Here is a 24,595-nt window from a genome sequence, read left to right as displayed (position 1 = left end):
CCAAGGGGCCACAAGGACCTGCCAGCTGCTTCCGGGAGCTGTCAGGAGCCAGGGCAGGCAGGCAGGGAGCCTGCCGTAGTCCCGCTGTGCCGCCAACCAGACTTTTAACAGCCCGGTCAGCAGTGCTGACCGGAGCTGCCAGAGTCCCTTTTTGACTGGGCATGCCGATCGAAAGCCAGACACCTGGCAACCCTATTCCTAATTCACACTCATTTGATGTAATAGAAATAGACCAGATAGACAAAAGTGAGTTTAAATGACAGTAAATATTTATTAGATATAAAAATTTGAAACCATTCTCACAATTACAGGACAAATTTCATTTAGCTCCACATTATTTTATCAAGAAGTTATATCGCTTATTTAAAAATATCATTATTTGCTGAAAAGTGATAGTAAACAAAATTTCATTCATAGAATCTCAGGGTTGGAAGGGACCTTAGAAGGTCATCTAGTCCAACCCCCTGCTCAAAGCAGGGCCAATCCACAGACAGATTTTTTCCCCAGTTCTCTAAATGGCCCCCTCAACGATTGAGCTCACAACCCTGGGTTTAGCAGGCCAATGCTCAAACCACTGAGCTATCCCCCCAGCACAGATGATACAACCAGATTTCCCCACAACACTGAACAGGACAAACACATTCATTCTGTACCAATAGTGAAGCTTCAACAAAATCCAGAATATCAGGAACCTATTTTACCAGGACAATGGTAGGGGCAGTTTCATACTTTGGCACATTCAACAAGGTGCCTCTTGGAGAAAATTTCATTGTTTGGGGCCTGGGAGGGGCAATTTATAGATGGTAACTGTCCCCACCATTCAATGCAAGATAGATCGAAAGAAGGACTAATCAAAGGGTCACATATTTTGGGGTGTCCAAGGCTCATCCAGTTCCAGTCACAAATAAAAGGAAAGACCTTTGATTCCACTGAGCACATGTAGGGTTACGAAAATGCCTGGGAAACCTACAGAATAGAAAAAGACCATTTATTCACACTCAGCCCAAACTTTGTTACGGTGACATTCAGGTTGCTATTGTACAGCTGGGCTCGCCCTGACGCCAATTCTTGTGGGATTGTTAGAAAAACTGGACAATGAAGCAATGGTTCTACACAAAGCACCATAAGGGTCCATAGAACTTTATGCTGATGTGAAGCTGTGATGGGCACAGAGGAATGGTCAGGGAGGGGTAAGGTACTGTTACGTTCCCAGTTGCTATTGTTATCAAACTGAGGGAAGAGTTAAGGTTGGGTGCCTGTGCTGTTTTATGATTTCTAGGCATTTTGATACCTCCTGGTGCTACAATTTTAATACAGCCAAATGCAAGGTGCAATGGATCTAGGAACCAAAAACATAGATTACAGGATGGGGACTGTACCCTGAAAAGCAGTGACTGGGGAAAGGACTTAAGGAATCATGGCAGAAACCAACTGAACACGAGCTCCCAGTGTGATGTGGTGGCTAAGACAGTGAAGGCACTGACTCCTTGGATGTATAAACCGGAGAATATTGAATAGGAGAGAGGTGGTGGCTTGTTCATGGCACTGGTGAGGCTACTACTGGATACTGTATCCAGTTCTGGTGTCCACCCTTTAAAAATGATGTTGATAAATTTGGGAGAGCTCAGAAAAGAGTTGCAAGAATGATCTAAGATTTGGAAAAACCTACCTTATAGCGAGAGACTAAATAAGCTCTATTTAGTTAATTCAAAGAAAGGTTAAGAGGGGATGATCACAGCCTACAAGGACCTACAGAGGGAGAAGATTTCTGATAGCAGAGCTCTCTTATCTCTGAGAAAAAGGAAGAATGAGATCCAAAGGCTGGGATCTGAAGCTGGGTAAATAATCTACTTACCTAGGTATTTATATACCCCCCTCTGACAGTGTCTGAGCACCTCACGCTCATTAATGAAGTTCATCTTCAGAAGCCCCTACCCTCCTGTGAGGGTATCCCATCCCTTTTTCAGAGATGAGGAACCGAGGCACAGTGTAGAGTAAGGATACGTTTACATGGGAAAGTTAAAATCTTGCCATAAGCAAGTGTAACCAGGTTAGTTAAGCTGGTGTAAAAAGGTTTTGTGGACACTTATTTTGGTATAAATCAGGTTTATTTTGGTTCATCTTAAATCAGTTAGGGACAGGTTTAACTTAAGCAAAACCTAAACCAAAACAAGTGTGTCCACACAGGGGTTTGCACCAATTTAGTTAACTTGGTTTAAAAACCAGTTTAAGTTAAATTGGTGGAACTTTCTCATGTAGACAAGGCCTAAGCGATTTCCTCAACATCACACAAGAAATCTCTTCCTCAGCTGGAAACTGAAGCCAGGTCTCCTGAGTCCCAGTCTAGTGCCCTGCTCACTATGCTATCTGTTGGGTCTTTACAAAACAAATAAAATATGAAGAATCTGCACAAACACAGTTGAGTCCCAAATAACCCTGTTTACTGAATATACACACACATTCCACGTCTAGCTACCTATATTGCTTCTCTGATTAGAAGCTGCCAGAAACCAAAACACAGAACATGGAGTACACTAGAGGGCCCCCAAACTATTTAAAGGGATACTGTCCTATTCCATACGCTACACCATTCGTTTTCTCCAAATAAGGTGTGAGGGCTATTAGCTACTGGAACAACTTACCTATGGTGTGGTGGATTCTCAAAGCCTTAAAACTGGAGGCTCTTTCTAAGAGATCTGCTCTTGCTCAAGCAGAAGATATGAGCTGAATGCAAGAATCACAGAGTGAAATACTATGGCCTGTGTTATGCAGGAGGTCAGACTGGATTATCACAATGGTTCCTATTGGCTTTACAATCAATGAAAAGTAGTTGACTGCGGCTCCCTGAATTGGGGTCTGGTTCTATGTTAGTCACGGCCCCAGCCTAGATTAATGCACTCTTCAGGTTGCCCTAGTCTATGGCAACAGGCTACGGCCCCAAGCAGAAGGTGTAGCTGGGCACAGAGTATTCCAGGCAAGCTCCCGCCTGCCCTGACAAAGGCCCTGTGCAGAAGGCTGAGGGAGAAAGGTAGAGTAAGGAGCTAATTATGCCGGCTCTGTACCCACTGGGGACTGTCCTGCACCAGGAGAACGCCCTGCTGGTGAGATCCAGCACCAGGTCACAGCAGCGAATCTAGTCCAATTAATTTCAAGCTACAGCAAGGAGAAGCTTTTAACAATGACATCACTGAGTGAATGGCAAATGTTTCCATGGGAGGCACTTGTAGCCTCACGTCAAGGCTTGGAGATGGTCAGTGATATTAGGACTTTGCCACAGTGCAGGGGCATAGACTAAGAGTATGTCTACCCAGGCAGCCTGTGGAAGAGCCTCCCAGCCTGGGTAGACAGAGTTGGGTTTGTGGGGCTCACGCTAGTGCTCTAAAAATAGCGGCGCAGACAGCACTGTGATGTTGCGGCTCAGGCGGGAGCTTGGGCTCTGAAGCCTTAGGAGGTAGGTAGCCAAGCCAAGTCGTAACGTCAAAGTGCTGTTTACGCAGCTATTTTTAGAGCACTAGCGCGAGCCCTGCAAACCCAAGTCTGTCTACCCAGGCTGGGAGTCTCTCTTCCGCAGGCTGTGCAGACCTACCCAAAGTGACCTTGAAGTGGTTCCTTTTAGGCCAAGGGATTCTATGAATCACCCTCCACACTGAACCAAGATTGGATCTCAACCTTCGGTTGGTCTTTTTTGTGCAATGTTGCATTTCCACCATGTCTGATCTGAAGATTTGGGAAAAGCATTTTCACAGCATCACACAGGTCTGCAAAGTCTTGGTTCACAAGGATCTCCTAGAGGGAGAAAGTATCACAGATCAGCGTACAGTACGATTTACCTTCTCTCAAAAGGTAAGTGTCACAACAGCAAAGACAGGCATCACAACACATTCTTGCTCTCAGGCATCCATGCAACTAATGCAAGTTCTGACAAAGCTCCTTCAGCTCAGTAACCTGAGCCATCGATCAGTTCACCAGCAAGTGGCAATGCCACAGCTCTGGTGGATATAAAACAAAACATGAAACAAACTAGCGCCAACTGTCAGGAGAAGAACTGGAAACACAAAGACGACGAGGAAAAGGGTGAAAAGCAGCTGACAAGTCAAAAAGGGAGGACATGAGATTCCAAGCAAGCAACTCACAACTCTGTTGAGGGCCGTGTCTCTAGAATGATCAGAGCACAAAGTGGCTGAAATGCATAAAACATGGCATAAGGGAGAGGTAGAAAATGCAATACGCAGCCTGTCCGCAGAATTCACACAAAGCCTGAGGAGGGACTCAGGAAAGTGCTGGAGCAGAGAGCAGGCTCAGGAGAAGGGTTTGTAAGAACAGGAGGAATAGCATTTGAAAGGGGGTACTGGGACAGGCAGGATAGCCAGGTCTCTCTTTGGCTGAAGAATACATTTCATCTGTTCTCAGCCAGTCAGAATGCAACAGGTCACTAAGGAACAGGGAGCAACTGTTGCTCTATTATTAATAATTAAGAGAGCATTATAACCTGTGTTTTTCTTTATAAATTAAAAATAAGCCATCAACAAAAACATTTGAAAAGAGGCAGTTTTATAATAACCGCAACAGCATTCAACAGGTGAAGGGGTCTATCACTTTCTGGCAAACAAACATTAAATAGAAGGAGACACTCTGTTAAAACCAGATGGTGGTTTATGATGTAACTACACAAGTCAGACAGCTAAGTTATGGGTACCACAGTATCTGAAGCTCAGTCACAATACGTCTAACTACAAATATTGGTCTTTGTTCAATGTGCTATTATGCCATGTTGCATAGCTGCAATGCGGTGGAACTATGCTATTTGCAGAAACAATCATTCTGAATGTCCTGACTTTGGGGCCTTCATAATCCTCTAGGATTATGAGCTGAGGGCCACTTAGTTTTAATGAAAATGGGACACAAATCTTTATAAAACTATTCGGGTCTTCACAGACCAGGTGCAACAGATTTTTCCAGAGGTTTCAAGATGTGTAGCAGCTCAAATTCTCTCCAGGTTCTGCTGTTTTAGTAGGACAAGGCCAAGTATAGTGTGTAAAGGGAGAATGCCTATGCACCTGGACATCCATATCCTAGAGCTGGACACTCAAAATTGGCATGTAGGCACATGAAACAGGCATTTATGCACCTACGTGCCATGGTGAACATCCAAGGGTGATGTTTGGACAGGTATTTAGGTGCCCATGGTTTCAAGTTGGGGGCCCACCCAGATATGGTCCTTTAGCTCACAGAGGCCTGCAGTTATTCACGTTGATAGCACTGTGTTATTTACAGTTCAGACCAGTCTCCTTTGGAAGGACCAAACTTTGGAAGGACCAAACTTGCCCCTTCCCCCCGCTGTTTAACACTTACTGAGAAGTCCAGGATTTCTACCACGGCCCCGGAATTTGCTTGTATCGATTTGAGAATCCCAAAGCAGCCTTCACTCTGCATGGGATTTCTGGCCATCTAAAGGCAGACACAGGAAACAACAATAGGAACAATACAGACTGCATGTTCTTTTCATTAATGCGCCTTTCTTTGATATCTGGAACTCACACCTCAAACTGCAGCTGTATTACAGAGCAAAATCATCCTTTTCAAGTGTCTTCAGGCACATGCCATGGGCATGGAACAAAAGCAGGAACTCACAGTGATAAGAATGGATGGTGATGACTATTTGAAAAGCTCGCGTCTACAAGAACCAAAGTATTAAAAAAAAAAGTAGCAGCTTTTTGGGATGATCAGGATGTGCCTAGGCCTCACTAAAGCAACCACACAACCTTATTATGGTCGTCTTGTCCTCCCTCAGCATCCACAACTCCACTCTCTCCTGGTTCTTCTCCTCCCCATCCCATCTTTCAATGGGGGTTCCCACGAGGCTCCATCCTTGCCTTTCTTCCTTTTCACACCATCACTGGCTGACTTTACCTATGTGTATCTTAGGTTCAAGGATGTGTAACTAACCTTGACTGTGTGTTTTACACCAGCACAAGATTCTTTGCCCAGCGGAAGCTGGATGCAGCAATGTGGAAGAAGGGGTAAGCTGTCAGGGAGCGGGTTATGGAGCCGTAATTCTCTGCTTGACCCTGGAGGCCACTCTACCATAGGATAGCTGCCAGTGGTCCCCAAGAGCAACACACCAGCTGGGAATATCTATGATGCAGTACCCGATCATACCCCACTCCAGCTCCCTTTGTGCTGTCTGAGGCTTTGGCTACACTTACACTTCAAAGCGCTGCCGCGGCAGCGCTTTGAAGCGCTAAGTGTAGTCAAAGCGCCAGCGCTGGGAGAAAGCTCTCCCAGCGCTGTCCGTACTCCACCTCCCTGTGGGGAATAACGTACAGCGCTGGGAGCCGCACTGACCACACTGGCGCTTTGCAGCGCCGCAATTTGCAGCGCTGGAGAGGGTGTGTTTTCACACCCTGCTGCAGCGCTGCAAATTTGTAAGTGTAGCCAAGCCCTGAGGAATGGAAAGGAAGACGAACAGAGCAGAGCGTCTGCCCCACTGTGCTGAGCTGAGGGACAGGTCAGACACCCAATGGCCATTAACCACGTCTCCCTCCAGCTTCCAGATGTGTGCAGCAAATGTGGCGGCCAGGTAAGGAGTTGACAGCAGAGGCCAGGAAGATCACCCTCCATATTGGATGGCAAGGTGCTAGACTGCAGGGCAGAACAGGGAGCAGCAGGCTGCAGGCTCTGGCTCATGTAGGGGGAGGGGTATAAAATACTTGAATTCAAAAAGACTGTTGAATACAAGCACTCCTTGTCTACATGAGACCATCTGCACGCCGCAGTTCACAGACTGATGCTAAAGGCTCCCCTGCTGTTGCTGCAGAATGGCTCATGCAGGATCTGATTCAATGAGCACTCATGCCAGGATCTGATTCAATGAGAACTCATATACACTTTATTGTGTTTTCCAATGTCTGCTTAAAAAAAGCTACTCACATTAAGGCTCTTCAGAGTCCGGTTTTCTTTCAGGCCTACTGCAAAGCGCAGAGCTCCTTCCACTGAAATGCGGTTATTGCTTAGAACAACGGAGAAAAGGGAGACTTCTTACATTTTTAATTCCGTGTTCCCCACCCATCCAGCCATGGCCATACTGTCAAGGAGACATTTACTACAGTAGGGGCAACAGGAGGACAACATGCTTTACAAACTCATGGAAAGGTACAGGGAACCACCTCTCCCACCACTGACATGCGGACACATCTGGAGGGGCATTAATAGCAGCAGGTTAACAGCTCTCTACACACAATTTGAAGGCGAGGAAGTGACAAAGAATCCCATCTCCAGTTGAAGTTGCAGGGAGTAGACATATTTGTCTGGGACACCTGTGTTAATGTACCTACTCTCACGGAAAGTGCTGTGAGATCTTTAGTGACCCTGAATGCTCAGGGCCTCGGTTTTAAATCTCATCTGAAGAACAAGCTCCAGCAGCACAGCATTCTGCAGCTACACCACTTCCTGAAGTACACAAGTTTTCCCTGCAGGTCTCCCATCCAAATACTGACTCGGACTGGCCCTGCTTAGTTCATGTCTAGTTCTGAGCATTTGCTTTTATTGTTAGCGTGACAATTAAAACCTCAGTGTTTGTTCCCTGAAATGTTAGTTTCGTAAGTATCTCCAGGTAGCCCCTAGCATAGCAGCAGCCACTGCCTGCTCTGTCGGAGCTTAGATCCCACTGGCACCTAATGCACTGGGATGGGAGGGTCATTGCCAGCTCGCCTGTGGGATTTTACACTGCAGGGAGTACTTGGCCACTACCCCCTTGCTCACAGCCTGTCTCATGAACATAACCAGAAATGGTCATGATCTCCATAACTGCATCTCTCTGAAAATCACCCGGTCTCGTGGCTCTCCCACTAACTTCACTAGACTCTTGTTTTTTTGACTGTCCCTTTGCTGAACCAATCAGCCTCCTCTTTGAATCGGTTCCTAGCATAACGTGTCCACTGTGCCCCTGATCAAATCTAGCTCAGTGGTTTGAGCATTGGCCTGCTAAATTCAGGGCGGTGAGTTCAATCCTTGAGGAGGCCACTTAGGGGTCTGGGGCAAAAATCAGTACTTGGTCCTGCTAGTGAAGGCAGGGGGCTGGACTCGATGACCTTTCAAGGTCCCTTCCAGTTCTAGGAGATTGGTATATCTCCAATTATTATTATTTATTTATACTTCTCACATCTAACTATCCTTAGTATATAGGCCAGTCCCAGGCCTCCAAGTACATCAGCCAGTGCTTTGAAGAACAAAGGTGCTTTGAAGAACAAAGGAACTTGTGAGCACAAACCGGAGATTTCTCTCTCCTGCTGCACAAGGTGCCCTCTAAACTCCGAAGTCCCATTTCACTTTTCTTCTCATTTCCAGAGGTGCTAGTAACCCTGGATCCTTATCCCTAGATGTCTTTCCATCCATCCTCCCCAGCCAGATGGAATCAATTTATTTCCTTCCCAATTTAAGATTATCACGATGTCCCCTTGACCCCAGTAATCCTCCTCACTCCTTTACACCAGCGCTTTCTCTGGGGCCACCAGGCTGACTACAGAGCTGGGGACCTGGCAGCCATGACTGAGGGCAGGGCAGTAAATAACAGATGCCAACAGATCTTACCCAGCTAGAAATGTCCTGGCCAAACTCTCTGTCATCTTAGCGCCAGCAAGACCGTCCCTCTTTACACATAAAACGGAGATCAACGGCTGCTCAGGGTTTCAGCACCGGGGGTGCTCTCACTTTGAAGCAGGGGACATATTACATCATGATCTGAGCCTGACTCACCTAATGTTGAGCTCTTCCAGCACATTGTTGACTTTAAGAGCCTCCCCCAGGGCAGCTGCTCCGTTGTTACTGAAGCCATTGTAGGAAAGGTCCAGAACTCTGAGGAATACGTTTGCCTATGGAACAAGCCAGAATTACTGTAAAAAAACCTCACCGTAGCTTGGGACAGAAACAGCCATCTGCGTCGCCCTGGCAGAATGACCTTCCATGGCCCATGCTTCCAAAACACAGTTAAAAATAAATGCAGAGGGAAAGTGAGCGAGAGGAAGAGACTGAGCAAAGGACATTTCATACCAACAACCGTAACTAGTGATGGGTGAACCTCAGAAAAATTCCTTCTCCCTACATGACCCTCCTAAAGTGCCAGGCTTCCCTCTCCCTTCAACCCCTCTCCTCTCCTTTGGAAGATCCCACCTGTAGCTCACAGGTCTGGCAGCTTCTTGACTTAACCGCAGCAGCAATTTTGATGTGAATATCACATGCAAGTAGGTGGTGAGTCTCATAGAATGGCACAAAGCTGGGCCCAGAAAGACTCTCACAAGTGGGGGAATTGTGCAGTGGGGACACCGATTGGCCAAGTGGGGTGGGGGGCCAGCGGCTAATTAGCACGTTTCCTTGAGGGAGCTACTGGACGTTTCGCAGGACGATGAGATCCACACCGTTGGCGCCATGCTCAGCGCAGTCCCCAGCACCTTGTAAAAGGGGCAGGATGACAGCTAAAGAAGGAGCAGTAAAGGGTAAGAGTGCTGAGTGAACAGTCTGGGATGGGATCGTGCCAGTGAGCTCAGTCTGGATGCCTCCAATATTGCTAACCTGTAGGGTGACCAGATAGCAAGTGTAAAAAACTGGGACTGGGGTGGGGTAATAGGTACCTATATAAGAAAAAAGCCCCCAAAATCAGGACTGTCCCTATAAAAATCAGGACATGTGGTCACCCTACTAACCCGGACAGTTCAAGTCATGAGTCAGACACCAAAATATCATGCAATCTGCCCCAATAATCACAAAGTCAGGAAGGATTTTTAAGATGCTTTTCTAGTGGCGTGGGGGCAGTTCCTTAAGGAATATCAAGCCTGGTCTTCTCTGTGCAGGGCAACTGCTTCCTGAACTAGATAATGGCAACCCTCATCTGAAAGGAAAGGGGTGTTGATGCTGAGTGGGCAGCTTGAATTAAATATGTATCAACAAAAATAAAAACCCACAGGTTTTAAACAATCTGACTAGAAATCTCTTCCTCTTTCAACTGTTTAGGTCTCAATTTCTTCTGATGTCATAAGCTCATTGGTCACGTCACCTCAGATTCTTCCACCAAAACAAGAAAGTCAAAATCCGAGCTTTCCAATGTCAATATCTGCCTATATTTACAAATACACACACAAAAGCCAGGCAGAATATCTTCATCAGAAACAAACAAACAAAAAAAAACACAATGAAAAAAAGGAAGTGAACAATTGTGTCTCCTCTGTAGCTCATTTTTCTCTTGTTGGATCCTCCTCCTCATCAATCTTGCAAGATGCGTCATATAAAATGGTAGGAAAAAAATGTAGTACAACGTATCGTATTAGATAAATAATCTGAGAATTAAAAACAGCATGATAAAGCACATGCACAACTGGGCAGAAGTAAAGTTGCACACACAGCCTCAACGTCGGCATTTCCTGTCCATCCTAATGTACTCACCAGTTTTATGAATGGAATTTTCTAAGGTGGTTTTTTTTTTTTCTTTCTTTTTTTTTTTTAAGAAACAAATTCCAATCTGAAGTTTAATCTTGAACTACTAATTTAATCTGGAATGGATTTCAATCATCTGACTTAAAAAAAAATCATTAAGTCAGGTTCAGGCTTTATAAAATAGCTTGAAAATGTATGCTATTTATAAATTTTAATTTAAATTTGCAAGGAATTAAATTATGAATGCTTTTTTTTAAAAAAAAATGCAACTTCTAGTAAGAGATTTTACTTGAATTTTATAAAACTGCTATAGACAAAAATAAAAATATTGAAAATTAAGGCCCTGATCCTGGAAACCAGATCAGAATAGAACTTTAACAACATGAACAGTCCTACCCATTCACCAATGGGTTAAAATTGTGTCTGAGCAGTGTGAAGTCTGTCTCACTTCAAAACAAAATGATTCAATGTTAACGATGTAAAATTATTTAGACTTATTCAACACATTAATAAAGTTACTAACTTTTGAATACACGCAGCCCTACATTTTCAAAACCAGGAGCCTAAAGTTAAGCTCCTAAACTCAAATTTAAGTCCCCTTGAGTGGGATTTTCAAAAGCACCTAAATGACTTAGGAGCACAAGTACCATCAACGTCAAACTGCATACCCTGAGGGAGCAGTACAGCTTTGAAATGTTTCAGCTTTCTTGGCTTGTGGAAGTGCAGGTCGGCTGATGGCGAATATAGCCCAGGCGGTTTGCTTATCAATGTGTGCGCGTTTGTGCTGGTTTCACGGTAAGGATGGTAATAAGGCTCTGGATTGGTCTTTTTCAGCTTCAATAAGCATTTTAAGTGTGAAACCTCACAGTGAGAGGGGAGGGGGAAACTATATACAATCAGAAATTCTACTAACAGTTGGAAATGATATAAAACATTCATTTCAGCAATTTAAGACTATAAAATGGGAAGAAAGTAATGAACTTCAAACTGCAAAATAGAAATAAAAATCAAGATTTAATTTTTTTTAAATTGTGATTTTTATCTCTCTGATTTCAAGGCCTATACACTTCCAGATTTCATAGTTTTTTATGTTCAGGTCACGATGGCAGTGTTTACCCAAACAGATGAAGCTTAACATGAGTATTACAGGGTGCAAAAATGGGAGATAACACAGACTTCCTACCTCGAAGCCTCTGGCTAAGGCAGCTGCTCCTTGGCTGCGGAAGTAGTTCCAGCTGATATTAAGCTCCTTTAGTCCAGTGTTTTCTGCTATTGCCATTCCAAGAAGCTCACCTTATGAAACAGATTAAGAAAATTTTTAAAGACCCAGGAAAGGATCAGGTGGTTCAGCTGGGCAGGAAGCTCAGATTAGCGTAGGAAACTCTTTGGGTGAGAAATTAAAACAGAAGATTTTTCTCTTTTATGCATCTCGTGGCTCAAGTGCAGAGCAAGGGCTGCAGGAAGAGCCAGAAAACAGGCCCCAGGTAGTCAGAGACCACTGAGCACACATAAAAGGTGGTACGAGGACAAGTCCCCATAATGCAAAACAGAGCCCAACAGGGCCAAAATCAGAGCAGGGCCATTCTCGTGGGCTGGCTGAAGTCCAGAATCAGTAGTGCCTACACCACACAAAATAGTTCCACTCTGCTCCTCAACCCTGTGCTCCCTGGTGCCACCCTCAAGTGAGATTACAACCCTTGAGAGGTTTCCTCTGTGCAGAAGGCTCAGTGGGATTGAAACAGATAAGAGGGGAGGAGGTTTCTGGGAGGAGAAAGAAGACATCAGGATCAACTGAGGAGATAAAGCAACAGACCAGAAGGGAAAAAGAGGAAGGGAGTGCAGAATGGCTCGCAGAGAGGACAGGAAAGGGACACAGCATCAGCCTACAGGAAAACCAAAGAGAAGCAGAGCTCACCACTGAGAAATCAGGAGAGATGGAGCCAGTAACGAACGGGTGACCCTGAAAGAAGGAGGAAGGAAGGGAGGGAGATGAGTAGGATTGGAAGGAAGGAATCAAAGTAAGGAGGAAAAAAAAATCCAAAACCTCCTCCAGGCCTAGAAAGACTCTCTTGCCCCTCAGGGCTCTAAGGGGAGGGGATTCCCACAAATTTCAGTGGGGGGCTATAGGTGGCGAAGGATTTGAAAGTCAATGGACATTCTTCCCTTGCCCATTAAATTCTACTTAAATTCTTGCCCTTAATCTCAAGCCCTACATCACACTGCCCAGTCTACACCCCAGACCTGGTCTCCTTTTGCACCCTCTCCACAAATACCCCTCACTTTCCCTCCCCAACTTCTCCATGCCTTCTTCCAGGCTGCCCCTTATCCCTGAACATCCTTCCAAAACCGAGTCTCCAAGCCCTCTCAGCTCCACAGTCAAATCCCATCTAACACCCACTTCTGCACCATCCCCCACAAAAACACACATTGAAAGAACAGCGTTACTGCACAGGGTGAGTAACCGTCTCGTCATCGAGTAGCATCCCTATAGGTGCTCCACTCTAGATGATGATTGAGCAGTTCCCTCTACGGAAGGAGGGGGGCTTCGGAGTCAAGTCTAAGATTGAAGCTAGAACAGTGGAGCCAAATCTGGCATCAGAAGTGGAGGCACAAGTGACTGCACAGTGTTCAGCAAATGTAGGAGTGGACATCCAAGTCACGGCTCTACATATTTCTGCAATGGGAATGATCTTAAGAAAGGCTACTGAAGTAGAGAAGGATCTCCTGGAGTGAATGAATACTCTAGCGAGAGGTCAAAGGTCATGAGAGATAGAAGTAGGTAATGCAGCCACATAGCCATGCTTAAGATGGCATCATGGTTCATCTCTCCTTCCTGCTTTGCCAACACTTTCCCCTCTCAGAAATGAACTCTCTCTGGTTCCCTCTACCTCTCCCACTCACGTCTTCCGTTTTCCCTGTCTTGATCTATCCCGCCTTTCATCCTGCTTCTCTCTTCAGCTCAACCATCTCTTTCACAGCCCCCCCTTTTGCCTTCCACAACCTGACTGATCTGGGGAGGGGAGGCCTTTGGTGACAGGTAATAGAGGTTCAAGCCAGGCAGTTCTGACCGCCATGGAGGATCAGGGAAGACAGGATAGTCACTCCCATCCCTTGACATCCTTTCCCCTCTTTCCAGATCTAAAAATGAAGACACATTAAAGGGCAGGAAAGATGAATCGGTATTTGCCCAATGCCTGCAGTCCCAGACAGATCACCTCATTTCATTCCCTATTTCATCAGAAGCAGTGACCTTTTTATTCTATTTGCTTTTCTTTTCTCTGCTCTGCATCCTTATTTCTTCCTCTTCTTCTATCTCTAAACAGACTCTGTCCTCCTTCCCCTGGGTTTTCTGTTCTTCCCAATTTTCTACGCTCTGCTCGTCTCTTCTCCCAGTTCTTCACTCTGTTTTCAGCGAAAGGCCTCCTGGGAGAAGTTATTTGAAAGGAGGGATTTGAACGATATGAGGAAGGCCATTCAGCGCATGAGGAGAGGGAGTGAATCCCAGCATAGGCCAGAGAAAAGATGATTAGTCTGGAGAGAGCAGGAGACAATGATGGCAGAGATGGAGGCAGGTGGAGCTTTTTCAGGCCTTTGAAGGTGAATAGCGAGAAACATGAGCTTAGTGCAGAAACTGAGATGATGCTAAGTGAAGGATTTCAAAGAAGGGAATGACATGCTCTGAGTGGCAGGAGGAGGAGATATTTTTGGCTGATCCATTCTCTGTGGAGGACATAATGGAACATGGAAGATCTCAAAAGGTGGCAGACAAGAGATGACCAGGTTTGCAGAAAGACAAGATTAATGGTGGATAGAGAGAAAAGGATGGATTTTTAGAGGAAGAGGTGAATGTTTAATGAGCAAGGATTCCAACATGACACAGAGGTTATGAGCCTGGGTGGTAAGAAGGATGGTGGAGTTTTAGGTGGTTACAAAAGTGGGAGGAAGCAAGGAGGTTTTGGGAGAAGAGAGAAGTTCAGTTTTCACCACTTGGAGTGTGAATTTGCAGCAGGATAACACTATACAACGCAGGGGTCTACAAAGACACTGCTTTACCTGATGTGTCACCAAGCATGTTGTGACTCAGATCCAGAGATTCCATTTTATTGTTAGCCGGGAGGGCATCGGCTAGGTACTTAGCTGCATGGTCATTAAACTCATTTCCTGAAAGTTTAAGGGTAACAACTGTCGTATTCTCCAGAAGCATAGCAGAAAGGGCCGCAGCTCCTTTAACTCCAAGTCTGTTGTCAGATAAATCAACATCTGGGAGAGGGGGAAAAAACCCAAGAACAAAATCACCATTTAGCTAAAGGGGAGATGTCAGAAAAAACCCCTGCTGTCCGCTGCAATGGAAAACTCTTCCAGCAATATTGCCAATCCTCAAAGTTCAAAAATTATGAGATTGGCCTCCCCAAAATCATTCAATTTTTTAAGAAAAGCTGAAATAGCGGCTTTTGCTCTGACTGAGTTTTTAACTCCCCCTGCCCACCTCAAGTGTGTGAGTGTGACAATTACCCTGTTAACTCTCCCAAATGTATAGTGAAGAAGGCGATTTTGACGCAGCTGATGGAGCTCTGACTATATCCCATGGAGATCAGGGCCCCATTGTGCCTGGTGGTCCACAAACACATAGGGAAAGACAGTTCCTGCCCCCCAAGCTCTTACAGTCTAGTGCAAAGCTCATTGGTGAATTTGTGCTATGGCAGCTAGAGCCAGGACTCCCCTCTCTTCCCCCACACCCAATTTGGGGCTCCAGGCTTCAGCTGCAGGGCGGGCGGTGGTGGCACTGGGGCTCCTGTGGGTTTGAAAATATTTCCCTGTTGAATTTGAGCCCTGCTTGGCACATTGGGGAAGCTCCGAAAGACTGGAAAAAAGCTAGTGTAGTGCCACTGCTTAAAAAGGGTAAACAAGATGAGCTGGTTAATCACAGGCTACTTGGAATTGTAAATAATGATGGGGACAGCTCAGTTCTACAGAGTGATCTGGATTGTTCAGGAAGGCAGTCTCGTCTGAATGCATGAGTATCGCCAAATGCAAAGCCGTACATCTAGGAACAAAGAACAGAGGTTATGCTTACAAAATGGGGGACTGTAGCTTGGAAAGCACTTAGATGACAGATAACCAATTGAACATGAGCTCCCAGTGCAATGCAGTAGCTAAGAGGGTGAATGCCATCTTTGGGGGTACATGCAGGAGAATATCAAAAAGGAACAAGGAGGAGTTATTACCTCTGTATACAACATTAGTGAAAATATTACTGGACTACGGCATCCAATTCTGGAATCCACATTTTCAAAAGAATTTAGAAAAATTGGAAAGAGTTCAGAAAAGAACTACAAGAAGTTATGCAAAGTAATGCACATTGGAAAACATAATCCTAACTATACATATACAATGATGGGGTCTAAATTAGCTCTTACCACCCAAGAAAGATCTTGGAGTCACTGTGGATAGTTCTCTGAAATCATCCACTGAATGTGCAGCGGCAGTCAAAAGAGCAAATAGAACGTTGGGAATCATTAATAAAGGGATAGATAATAAGACAGAAAAAGATCATATTGCCTCTATATAAATCCATGGTATGCCCACATCTTGACTACAGGGTGCTGATGTGGTTGCCTCATCTCAAGAAAGATGTATTGGAATTGGAAAAGGTTCAAAAAAGGCCAACAAAAATGCTTAGGGGTATAGAACGGCTTCCATACCAGGAGAGATTAATAAAACTGGGACTTTTCAGCTTGGAAAAGAGGCGACTAAGGGGGGATATGATAGAGGTCTATAAAATCATGAGTGGACTGGAAAACCTGCCTTATAGGGAGAGATTTTAAAAGCTCAATCTATTTAGTTTATGCAAGAAAGAGGTGACTTGATCATGGTCTACAAATACCTCCCTAGGGAAGAGATTTCTGAGAGCAGATGGATCGCACTCTGCCTTTTTCTGCTAGATTAAAGACCAATAGCTGGGAGATGAAGCTAGACAAATAAGGACTACAGAGAAGGTGCAAACTATTAAAAAAGTGATAGTAATTTATCACTGGAACAACTTACTAGGGATGTGGTGAATTCTCCATCAGTTTAATTCTTTAAATCAAGACTAGATAACTTTCTAAATGATGCTATAGCTGACACAGAAGTTATGGGCTTGATGGAGAAGTTACTGGATGAGTTTCTATGGTCTGTAGTGCCGGAGGGGAGATTAGACAATCTCAAACTGTCCCTTCTGCCCCTCAGATCTAAGCATCTCCTATTTAAAATGTTAGTTTAAGAAACCCTGTTACTGTACCTCAAGAAGAGCTCTGCATAAGCTAGAAAGCTCCTCTCTCACCAATCGAAATTGGTGCAATAAAAGATATTGCCTCCCCCACCTTGTCACTTGTAGGCTTAAGAGATTTATTTAATCAGCAGTTACTTTTGTTACATAATTGGATTATTTGCTATAATACAAACACTGAAATCACGTTTTACAGGACACCAAGATCTACTGTCTTTCAAAGTAAATATTAATCAAGGGTTTAAGGTCTTGAGTCAATAAATTCTGATGACTGTCTCAACAGATATCAATATTTATATATTAAAATGCAGTTCCGAAAAAGGACTGTAAAAATGGCATGGAGGATTTCGTGTTTGTGTCTCTCAATAGTTCCCCGAGCAAATGTACTTAATTTACAAGTAAAACTATGGCAGCTTGTGCCCCAAATAAGCTGCAGACACTAGTGTCCAGCCCATCCCCTCCTTGCCTGCTTCCACTGCTTCCGACCTTCCCAACTACCAGGTCGTCAAAGTGATAAACTGGGGGTGAGGGTGCACAGAAAAGGGGAGACACTCTTCCCTCACCTGCTTTGCCATTTACACTTCAGAATCCATCTGTTGGGGCTAGTGCTACTCCAGCTTCCTGAACCTCACCCATCCGAGATCTCAGATATCTGAGGTAGCAGACCTAGGTTCAAGTCCCTGTTCCAGATCAGGCAGCCTTGGGATTTGAACTGAGCTCTTCCACTTCGGAGGTGAGTGCTCAAACCACTGGGCTACTGATATACAGGGAACACCATCACCACCTCCCTTAAGCCACTTTTTACTGGCCAGCTTCGGCACCTGCCCACTCAGCTTGCCAGCTTCTGTGGCTCCATTTTTTAGGCACGTAACTCTCCCCATGCATTGTCTGGAGAGCCGGTGCACCTAACTCAGGAATGTGGATTCCAATGGATGGCAGGGCACCTAAAATTAGGTGTTGCAAAGCTGAGCAAAGTCCACTTTGTCACTCTAGCCCAGTCCTTACAGCACAGGTATTGGCTGGAGCACTTTGGAGGGGGCTTAGCTCCGCTTGCCCCTAATTAGAAGACAGTTGTTCTAACTGCCAGCCTAGCAAACTCAACCTGGAATCTGAAAGTTAAGATGGGTTTTTTCTGCCTTATACATCTTCAACAATATTCTGCAACTGTTCTCCCAAATTCCAGTTCCATTACTGATTCATGAGCCAGAAGAGAATTCAGCTCCCTCTCCCAGAACGCTGTTGGCTTTGCGGGGATAACAGGAGTAAAGACATGAATTCACGAAAGTAAAGGCTATGAATACACACGGGGAGAGCTGAATAAGAAGGCACTATTTTAAGTAGTCACTTTTCAAAGTAGGGCCCAATTCTGTAGCCCTCTCTCATGTGAGCAGTGACACTGAAGTCAATGGAATCAGCCAAATACGCAAACAAGAACTTCCTCCTCTCACAAACCTGTATTGCCACACTCTGATACATGCCTTACAACGGAATTACCTTTGAATTAAGACACAAACCTGAAATGTAACAGTTTTCTTTTAACATCTCTGCAACTGCAGCTGCCCCGTCTCCATTCAGCCAATTATCACTCAGGTTTAACTTTACGATGGAGGTGTTGGTCATCAAGGAAAGAGATAAAGCTTTGGCACCCTGGAACACATGACAGCATAATGGGTCACTCTCCGGTCTATTCGGTACAATGAGCACTTTTAGTGGTTTGCTTATTTCAGTTTTCCTTAACCTATCAAGAATATATAGATTGACAAAAGCTTTCCAGGCCCTGGCTGCATTTCTGAAGAACACAACTGAAAGAAAAGGACCTCTACGTGCAGCAGAGGGCTCCAGCTGCGTTCAATAGAGCACCACCACCGAGTCCCATCATGCTACCAGTGAAGTCAATGGCAAAATTCTCAACAACTTCAATAGATGCAGGATCTAACCCACTGTCTCTTAAGGAAAGTAGTCAAAGCCCTCTTGTGTGAGTGATTTAAAACTAGACTGGAAAAAGCAATGCAGAATATAGTTCGAGTTCAAAAGGATGCAATCTGAGTTGGTAAGTGTCATTAGTTATTTCTCCATCCACCTAGAAATAATAAAAAAGTTTACCACCAATATTCATAATACAGAGAGAGGGAAAGTTAAAAATGTCAGATTTGTTCAACTCAAGGACACCTGGAGCCTTCATTCATTGTCAGTTCTATCAAGCAATCAGTAACTAATACTAGGATAAGTACCACTTGGATTTTATTTCTATTATTACTCCTAGGATCTAGAGCAGGGGTGGCCAACCTGAGCCTGAGAAGGAGCCAGAAATTACCACTGTACATCGCCAAAGAGCCACAGTAATATGTCAGCAGCCCTCCTGCCCCACGCCTCCTGCCTGCCATGATCAGCTGTTTTGCATGCGCAGGAGGCTCTGGAGGGTGGGGAGAGGAGGGAGGACACAGCACGTTTTGCGGAAGGGGTGGGGGCTTTGGAGGAAGGGTTGGAGTGGGGGCAGAGCAAGGGGCTGAGCAGCGAGCACTCCCCAGCACACTGGAAATTTGGTGCCTGTAGCTCCAGCCCCGGAGTCGGTGCCTATACAAAGAGCCTCATATTAACCTCTGAAGAGCCACAGGTTGGCCACCCCAATCTAGAGCCATTACGTTTGGAATAAATGACTTGACTTGATTAAAATATTTTAAATTTGGAAGGAAATGGACTGACATTATCCATGAAAAAAAAAAAAAATCTGCACTCTCCAAGCCTAAATACAGTGAAAGGAGTAAGAGGATAAAGGGATCTAATAGGTCTACTTCAGTTCTAATTTCCCTAATTCTACCATGTTTATTACCATCCCAGGTGAGTATTAAGGCTTGTTGCATTTTACGGCATGAGTCATGCCTATGAGCCAAAAGTTCCTGCAAAGTAAGTTGTGTAAAACCAGAAGCAACTACAAGCCCATCGTGGATAGGACTGTGACACTAACCTACGTGCAGAACTTCTTTAAAAAGTTTTAGAATGTTGTTTAAACTTATGAATTTTAACCATATAACATACAGACATACATATGCATATTATATAAACAAAAAAACCTTGTACATCCACGGAGGATAAAAATCTTATCACAAAGCCTTGGACATTCTTGTGGGGTGAGATGTGGAGAAATCTAATCCACCGTCCCACCGAAAGGACAGCAGGTGCTGTCAAGATGACAAAGCTGACAAATTCCCCTTAAAATGTGCTGAATTTCATGTGGCATCTCATTTTGCTTAAATACATTTATCTTGTTTCACTGCACTCCCTCTCCCGCTTAGCCACTTCCCCTACTCGCCATTCTTTGCTGAAATTCTTAAATGTATTATTCCTTCTTAGGTTTAAATGAAGACCCCTTGTTCTGGCCTGTCCAATAACTTTCAATAGATCATCCAGTTTTATTTTGTTCACACCCAAACGTGATATATTTAATGCTGGTCTCCACATAATAAACACCACAAAAGCAAGAGAGTGAAAAGCTAATATTAGTTTAATTAGTACGTTATTCCCCTACCCAGAGACACCCCCCTAGCCACTGGCATAACCAAATATAAATTCAGCGCATACATTGCAGCCTTAATTGTGCCAAAGGGAAAAGTGATTTATTTTATTTTCTGTAACTGTTACCTGGGGGCCAAGTCCATGGTGCTTCATAATCAGCTCAGAGTCCTTCATGTGACGCAGGAAATAGGATATGGGTACCACTCCATATAGTTGGCAGGCTGCTATGTATCTGGTCTTTCCAGTTGGGTCAAAAGATTCCTTGGTTTCTACATTAGAAAAAGGAACAACGGACATGGAGAAAACAAGCTGTGCAAACAAAAAACAGCACTTCCAAATTAATAATTTTATCAAAAAATTAAAGAATTTATATTTCTTTGCAGCACCTTCCCCAGAGCCTCCATGCACTCAAAGTTAACAGAGCAGAGTGAGGCAAGACTCAGGAAAGCAGAGTTGTCCACACATACTTGACCCTGCTGCTTGTTGTGTAGGCATCTTGATACAGTTTTAATTACATGATCACATACAGTTACTTACAAGATCCCTGCCTCATTAGAGGCTGGATCCAAAAAAAAAAAAAAAATGACTGACGTCAATGGGAGTCTTGCCATTGATTTCAAATTGATTTTGGATCAAGCCCTCAGTCCACAAGTTGCATTCTGCTCAGTGAGTTCTCCGAGTGATACAGATAAAAGCCATGTAACAGAAATTATATAAATAAAGTTGTAAAAATTTAAGCAATATTTAAGGTAAATGTTTAATTTAAATTTTAAATTAGATTAAAAGCAAGTGTTGTGTGTGCAGACCTCCGCTTCACTTTTATTTCAGCAAGGTATATAAAAATAAAAGATTGAAACCCTTTCACATTCTGGACTCACCATATAACTCATACAAGGAATGAGGTGGCCTTAGATTTGCAAAAATATTAATAATGTGTAATGGGTCATTAAGAATTTTAACATAATGAACAAGGGAGCATATGTACTTTACCTTAACTTTTCCATCTCCCAACCTTTTAGTCAGGGAATGAGACCACAAACTGTTTGCACAGTTTCTCCTAGGGGCAGGGCTGTCCCTAGCCATTTGGATGCCCTACTCAGTCCCCCCGTGGGGAGGGGCTGTGGGGGGGCCCAGCCCCCCTCCCCGGTCTGGGAGGCAGGAGCTGTGGGGGGGCACTTTTGGGGGCCCCGCAGGCTTAGAGTGGCCCAGGGAATTAGCAAGGGGCCAGAGCAAGGGGAAGGGGAAGAGGCAGGGTGGAGGGAGTTGTCCAGGGCCTCATACCCCCTAGGGACGGCCCTGCCCCTTGCAGTGGGTGCAGTCCATGGGGGGAGGGATAGGGCAGGTCATCAGGGCTGGTGCTGCCATGTATGCAGCATGCAGCTGCCTAGGGCACCTAAGAACAGCCTTGCCTAGGGGTGTTGTTTATTTTTGGTTTTGCTTTGTTGTGTAAAGAGAAAGAAAAAGGAATTAAGGGTACATTCACGCTTCACCTAGAGAAGATCAGGGAAAATTGCATGTTCACAGACAGTTTTGATACTGTTTTACAGATACAGGACAAATCAGGACAGTTGGGATGTTTTGTACCTTCTATTTCAAGGTCAGTATCCCACTCTTCCTCCCTCTCGCTATCTTCATCAGCCTTCTCCTCACTCTCATTCCCCTCCAAATCATCTGGTGTGTTGGTTCTGTTACTAGCATCTCTTTCCCGGTGCACAGAGTGCTCACACACAGGCATGGGGACAGTCTTAAAAAACATAAGAAAGTTACACAGAAATGCTTTTCAGTGAATGTAAAGATCTTACTCTTGGTAAGTAACTGCTCAGGAGTGTGAGAGAGAGAGAGAGAAACAGGGCTACTTTGTAACTTCCGTTATTATTGAGCCAACTCTTACTAACATTATGGTAAGAAATCCAATGAGTGATTCTCAGGCACCCATCCCATAAGCTATTTCTGTACTAGTGGAAGGAGCTGGACTCCTAGTCTGAAACTGATGATACCTAAACAACAGCCCTCACCTGGAAGGACCACTTCTAGTGATGAGGGGTTGTGTCATGCTCATTCAGCATAGGCACTTTCAGTTGAAACTGCTAAAGAGTATGACAACAACAGAACTGGACTGTCTCCACCACACAATGCATTTCAGACACCTCTCGTGAGTTTTGGGCATCATACACAACATTTGAACTGATGACTTAGATGGGAAAGACAACTGGAATCACAATGTTTGGGTCTAAATCCTTTGCACTTGCAGCATCTTTCATACAATAATCTCTAAACACTTCAGAAACATTAGCTTGGCTAATCTCACACTCCAGTGAGATTAACTCCTAGTCCATTAATTTGGCTACCACCTCTCAGAAAAATGGATTAACTACATCAACAGAAAAATCCTTTCCACCAATGTAGGATGTGTCAATGCTGCTGAAGTACTTGTAGTGTGTACATAACAAAATGCAGGGCTCTCTTCACAACCACAACAGCTGGAGATTGACTTTGAAAGAAGGCAGCTCAGATTCTGGAGAGTAGCTGAGAGCTACCCCGGCCTAGCACATTCATTCCATGCCAGCGAGCCCTTTAGACTCCCACTGCCCCCTGGGAACTTTGCCCCAGGGGCTGGAATACAGATCAAGGGGGATTCTCTGAAAACACCGTCAGGCTTGGAGCAGGGCACAGGGACAGGGAAGGGTCCCTGTCAGGCTGGGCAAACCAACAGCCTCTTCACCTCCTGATTTCAGCGGTGAAACGGCCCCACCCTTGCTCCTCCCCTGGTGTCCCGGCCAGGGCCAGAGGCCCAGGCTGCCTGCAGGCTCAGGCACACGCGCCAGGCTCCCTCACAAGCAGCGGGGCAGGGCGCAGGGTCGCGGCGCCCCACTCGGTCCCGCCCCGGGCTCACCGCGCCGCAGGAGGCGGCGGAACGCGCGCTGCCGCGGCTGAGCTCCGCCCGGGGCCGGCTGGGCGGCCGGACCCCAACAGCCCCCGCGGGCGCCGGGCCCAGCTCGCTCCGCAACGGCAGCATCAGGCAGCGCCAAGCCGGGCCCCGCACGCGCCATGCGGGCCGGTCACGAGCCGCGTCTATGCCTACGACGACCAATGAGAAAGGTGAGCGCGGCTCACGTGCTGTACTGGGACCAATCAGCGATCAGGGGCCGTCTAAAGGGGCAGGGCGGCCGCTCCCGGCTTGTTGTGCTGCTGCCATGGCAATGCTCGGCGCGGCCCCGCCTCCCTGTGCCCCGCCCCCAGCCCTACTGTGCCCCCAGTGTCCCGCCCCGCCCCGCCGGGGCCCAGTATCCCGGTCCTACCCCACCACCCCTACTGTGCCCCCGGTATCGTGCCCCACCCCTGCTGTGCCCCAGTATCCCAGCCCCACCCCTCACCCCGCTGTGCCCCTAGTATCGTGCCCTGCCCCCAGCCTTTCTGTGCCCCAATATCCCAGCCCCTCCCCTGCTGTGCCCCCAATATCATGCCCTGCCCCCCACCCTGCTGTGCCCCTAGTCCCCCTCAACCCTGCTGTGCCCCCAGTATCCCAACCCCACCCCTGCTGTGCCCCCAGTATTGTGCCCCACCCCCCGCCACACCTCCCAGCCCTGCTGTGCCCCCAGTGCCCCACCTCCAGCCCCTGCTCCACCCTGGCCACGCCTCCCAGCCTGGTTAGGCCTCCCCCCCCTGCTGTGACCTCTATATCCCTTGTCTGCTACCCTCAGACCTGGTGCATGGCTGTGCTTTCTTGCTCGGTATAGGGCACCAACTCTTGGCGATATAACTATGTCACACAGGGGTATGGAAAATCCACACCCCTGAGCCATTTAGTTATACCAACCCACCCCTGGTGCAGAGAGTGCTGTGTCAAGGGGAGGGCTTCTCCGGTCGACATGCTACCACCTCTTGGGGAGGTGGATTAACTGCATAGGTAGCGTCTTCACTAAACGCTGCATCACTGTAGGTGTAGACAAGCCCTCAGTTACAGCTGACAGCACCTTCCCCATCTCCTACACCAGGGCTGCTGGGGGATGTAGGTGCTGGTTGTGCCTTCTGCAGTCACTTCCGTGCCACGCAGATGTAGGTGGTTTTAACACCCTTTGTGCTGCCTGAATATTTGCAAGGATCTGCTCTAGGGGAACATTTTCAGAAAAAATGTGAAAACTTTTAAATAATGGAAATAGTGGTCCATTGGCCCTGGGGAATCAAAAACATGTTTTTATGAAATGATTTTTCTTTTCCAACCACCTCTACTTTCCATTTGTTCTGATACTAATTGGGAGCTGCCAGAAAAATGGGGAAAAAAGTAAAAATTGCAGTAATGATTGGCCAACTGGCCTCCTGGCAGTCGAGTGATTTGGAATGAGGGCGTTTTCCCCAATAAATAGGGCTTCTGGAGTGCAGGTTGCACTG

General features: G+C 45.8%; 1 protein-coding gene across 6 annotated transcripts; it reads right to left on the bottom strand.

The window, feature by feature from the left end:
* Positions 1–263: 263 nt before the first annotated feature.
* On the bottom strand, positions 264–23,254 carry LRRC74B (leucine rich repeat containing 74B). Of its 6 annotated transcripts, none has more exons than XR_006573985.1 (11): positions 23,100–23,254; positions 21,791–21,950; positions 20,333–20,475; positions 18,208–18,340; positions 14,479–14,685; positions 11,609–11,718; positions 8,755–8,870; positions 6,931–7,009; positions 5,353–5,448; positions 3,572–3,786; positions 264–3,335 (listed from the first exon to the last, which is right to left on the bottom strand). XR_006573985.1 is itself a non-coding variant. In XM_044990578.1 (11 exons), exons 1-10 carry the CDS (start codon positions 23,220–23,222, stop codon positions 3,628–3,630), a joined length of 1,326 nt encoding a protein of 441 aa, XP_044846513.1. In that variant the 5' UTR covers positions 23,223–23,254; the 3' UTR covers positions 270–966; positions 3,587–3,627. The 6 variants fall into 6 exon arrangements, 5 of the variants coding, with proteins under 5 accessions (XP_044846515.1, XP_044846513.1, XP_044846517.1 ...); XM_044990578.1 differs by having other exon boundaries at positions 270–966; positions 3,587–3,786; XM_044990579.1 differs by having other exon boundaries at positions 272–966; positions 3,670–3,786.
* Positions 23,255–24,595: the final 1,341 nt, after the last annotated feature.

Source organism: Mauremys mutica, chromosome 16, assembly GCF_020497125.1.
Source record: "Mauremys mutica isolate MM-2020 ecotype Southern chromosome 16, ASM2049712v1, whole genome shotgun sequence".
Classification (NCBI taxonomy): domain Eukaryota; kingdom Metazoa; phylum Chordata; order Testudines; family Geoemydidae; genus Mauremys; species Mauremys mutica.
This window is presented reverse-complemented; position numbering and strand designations above follow the sequence as displayed.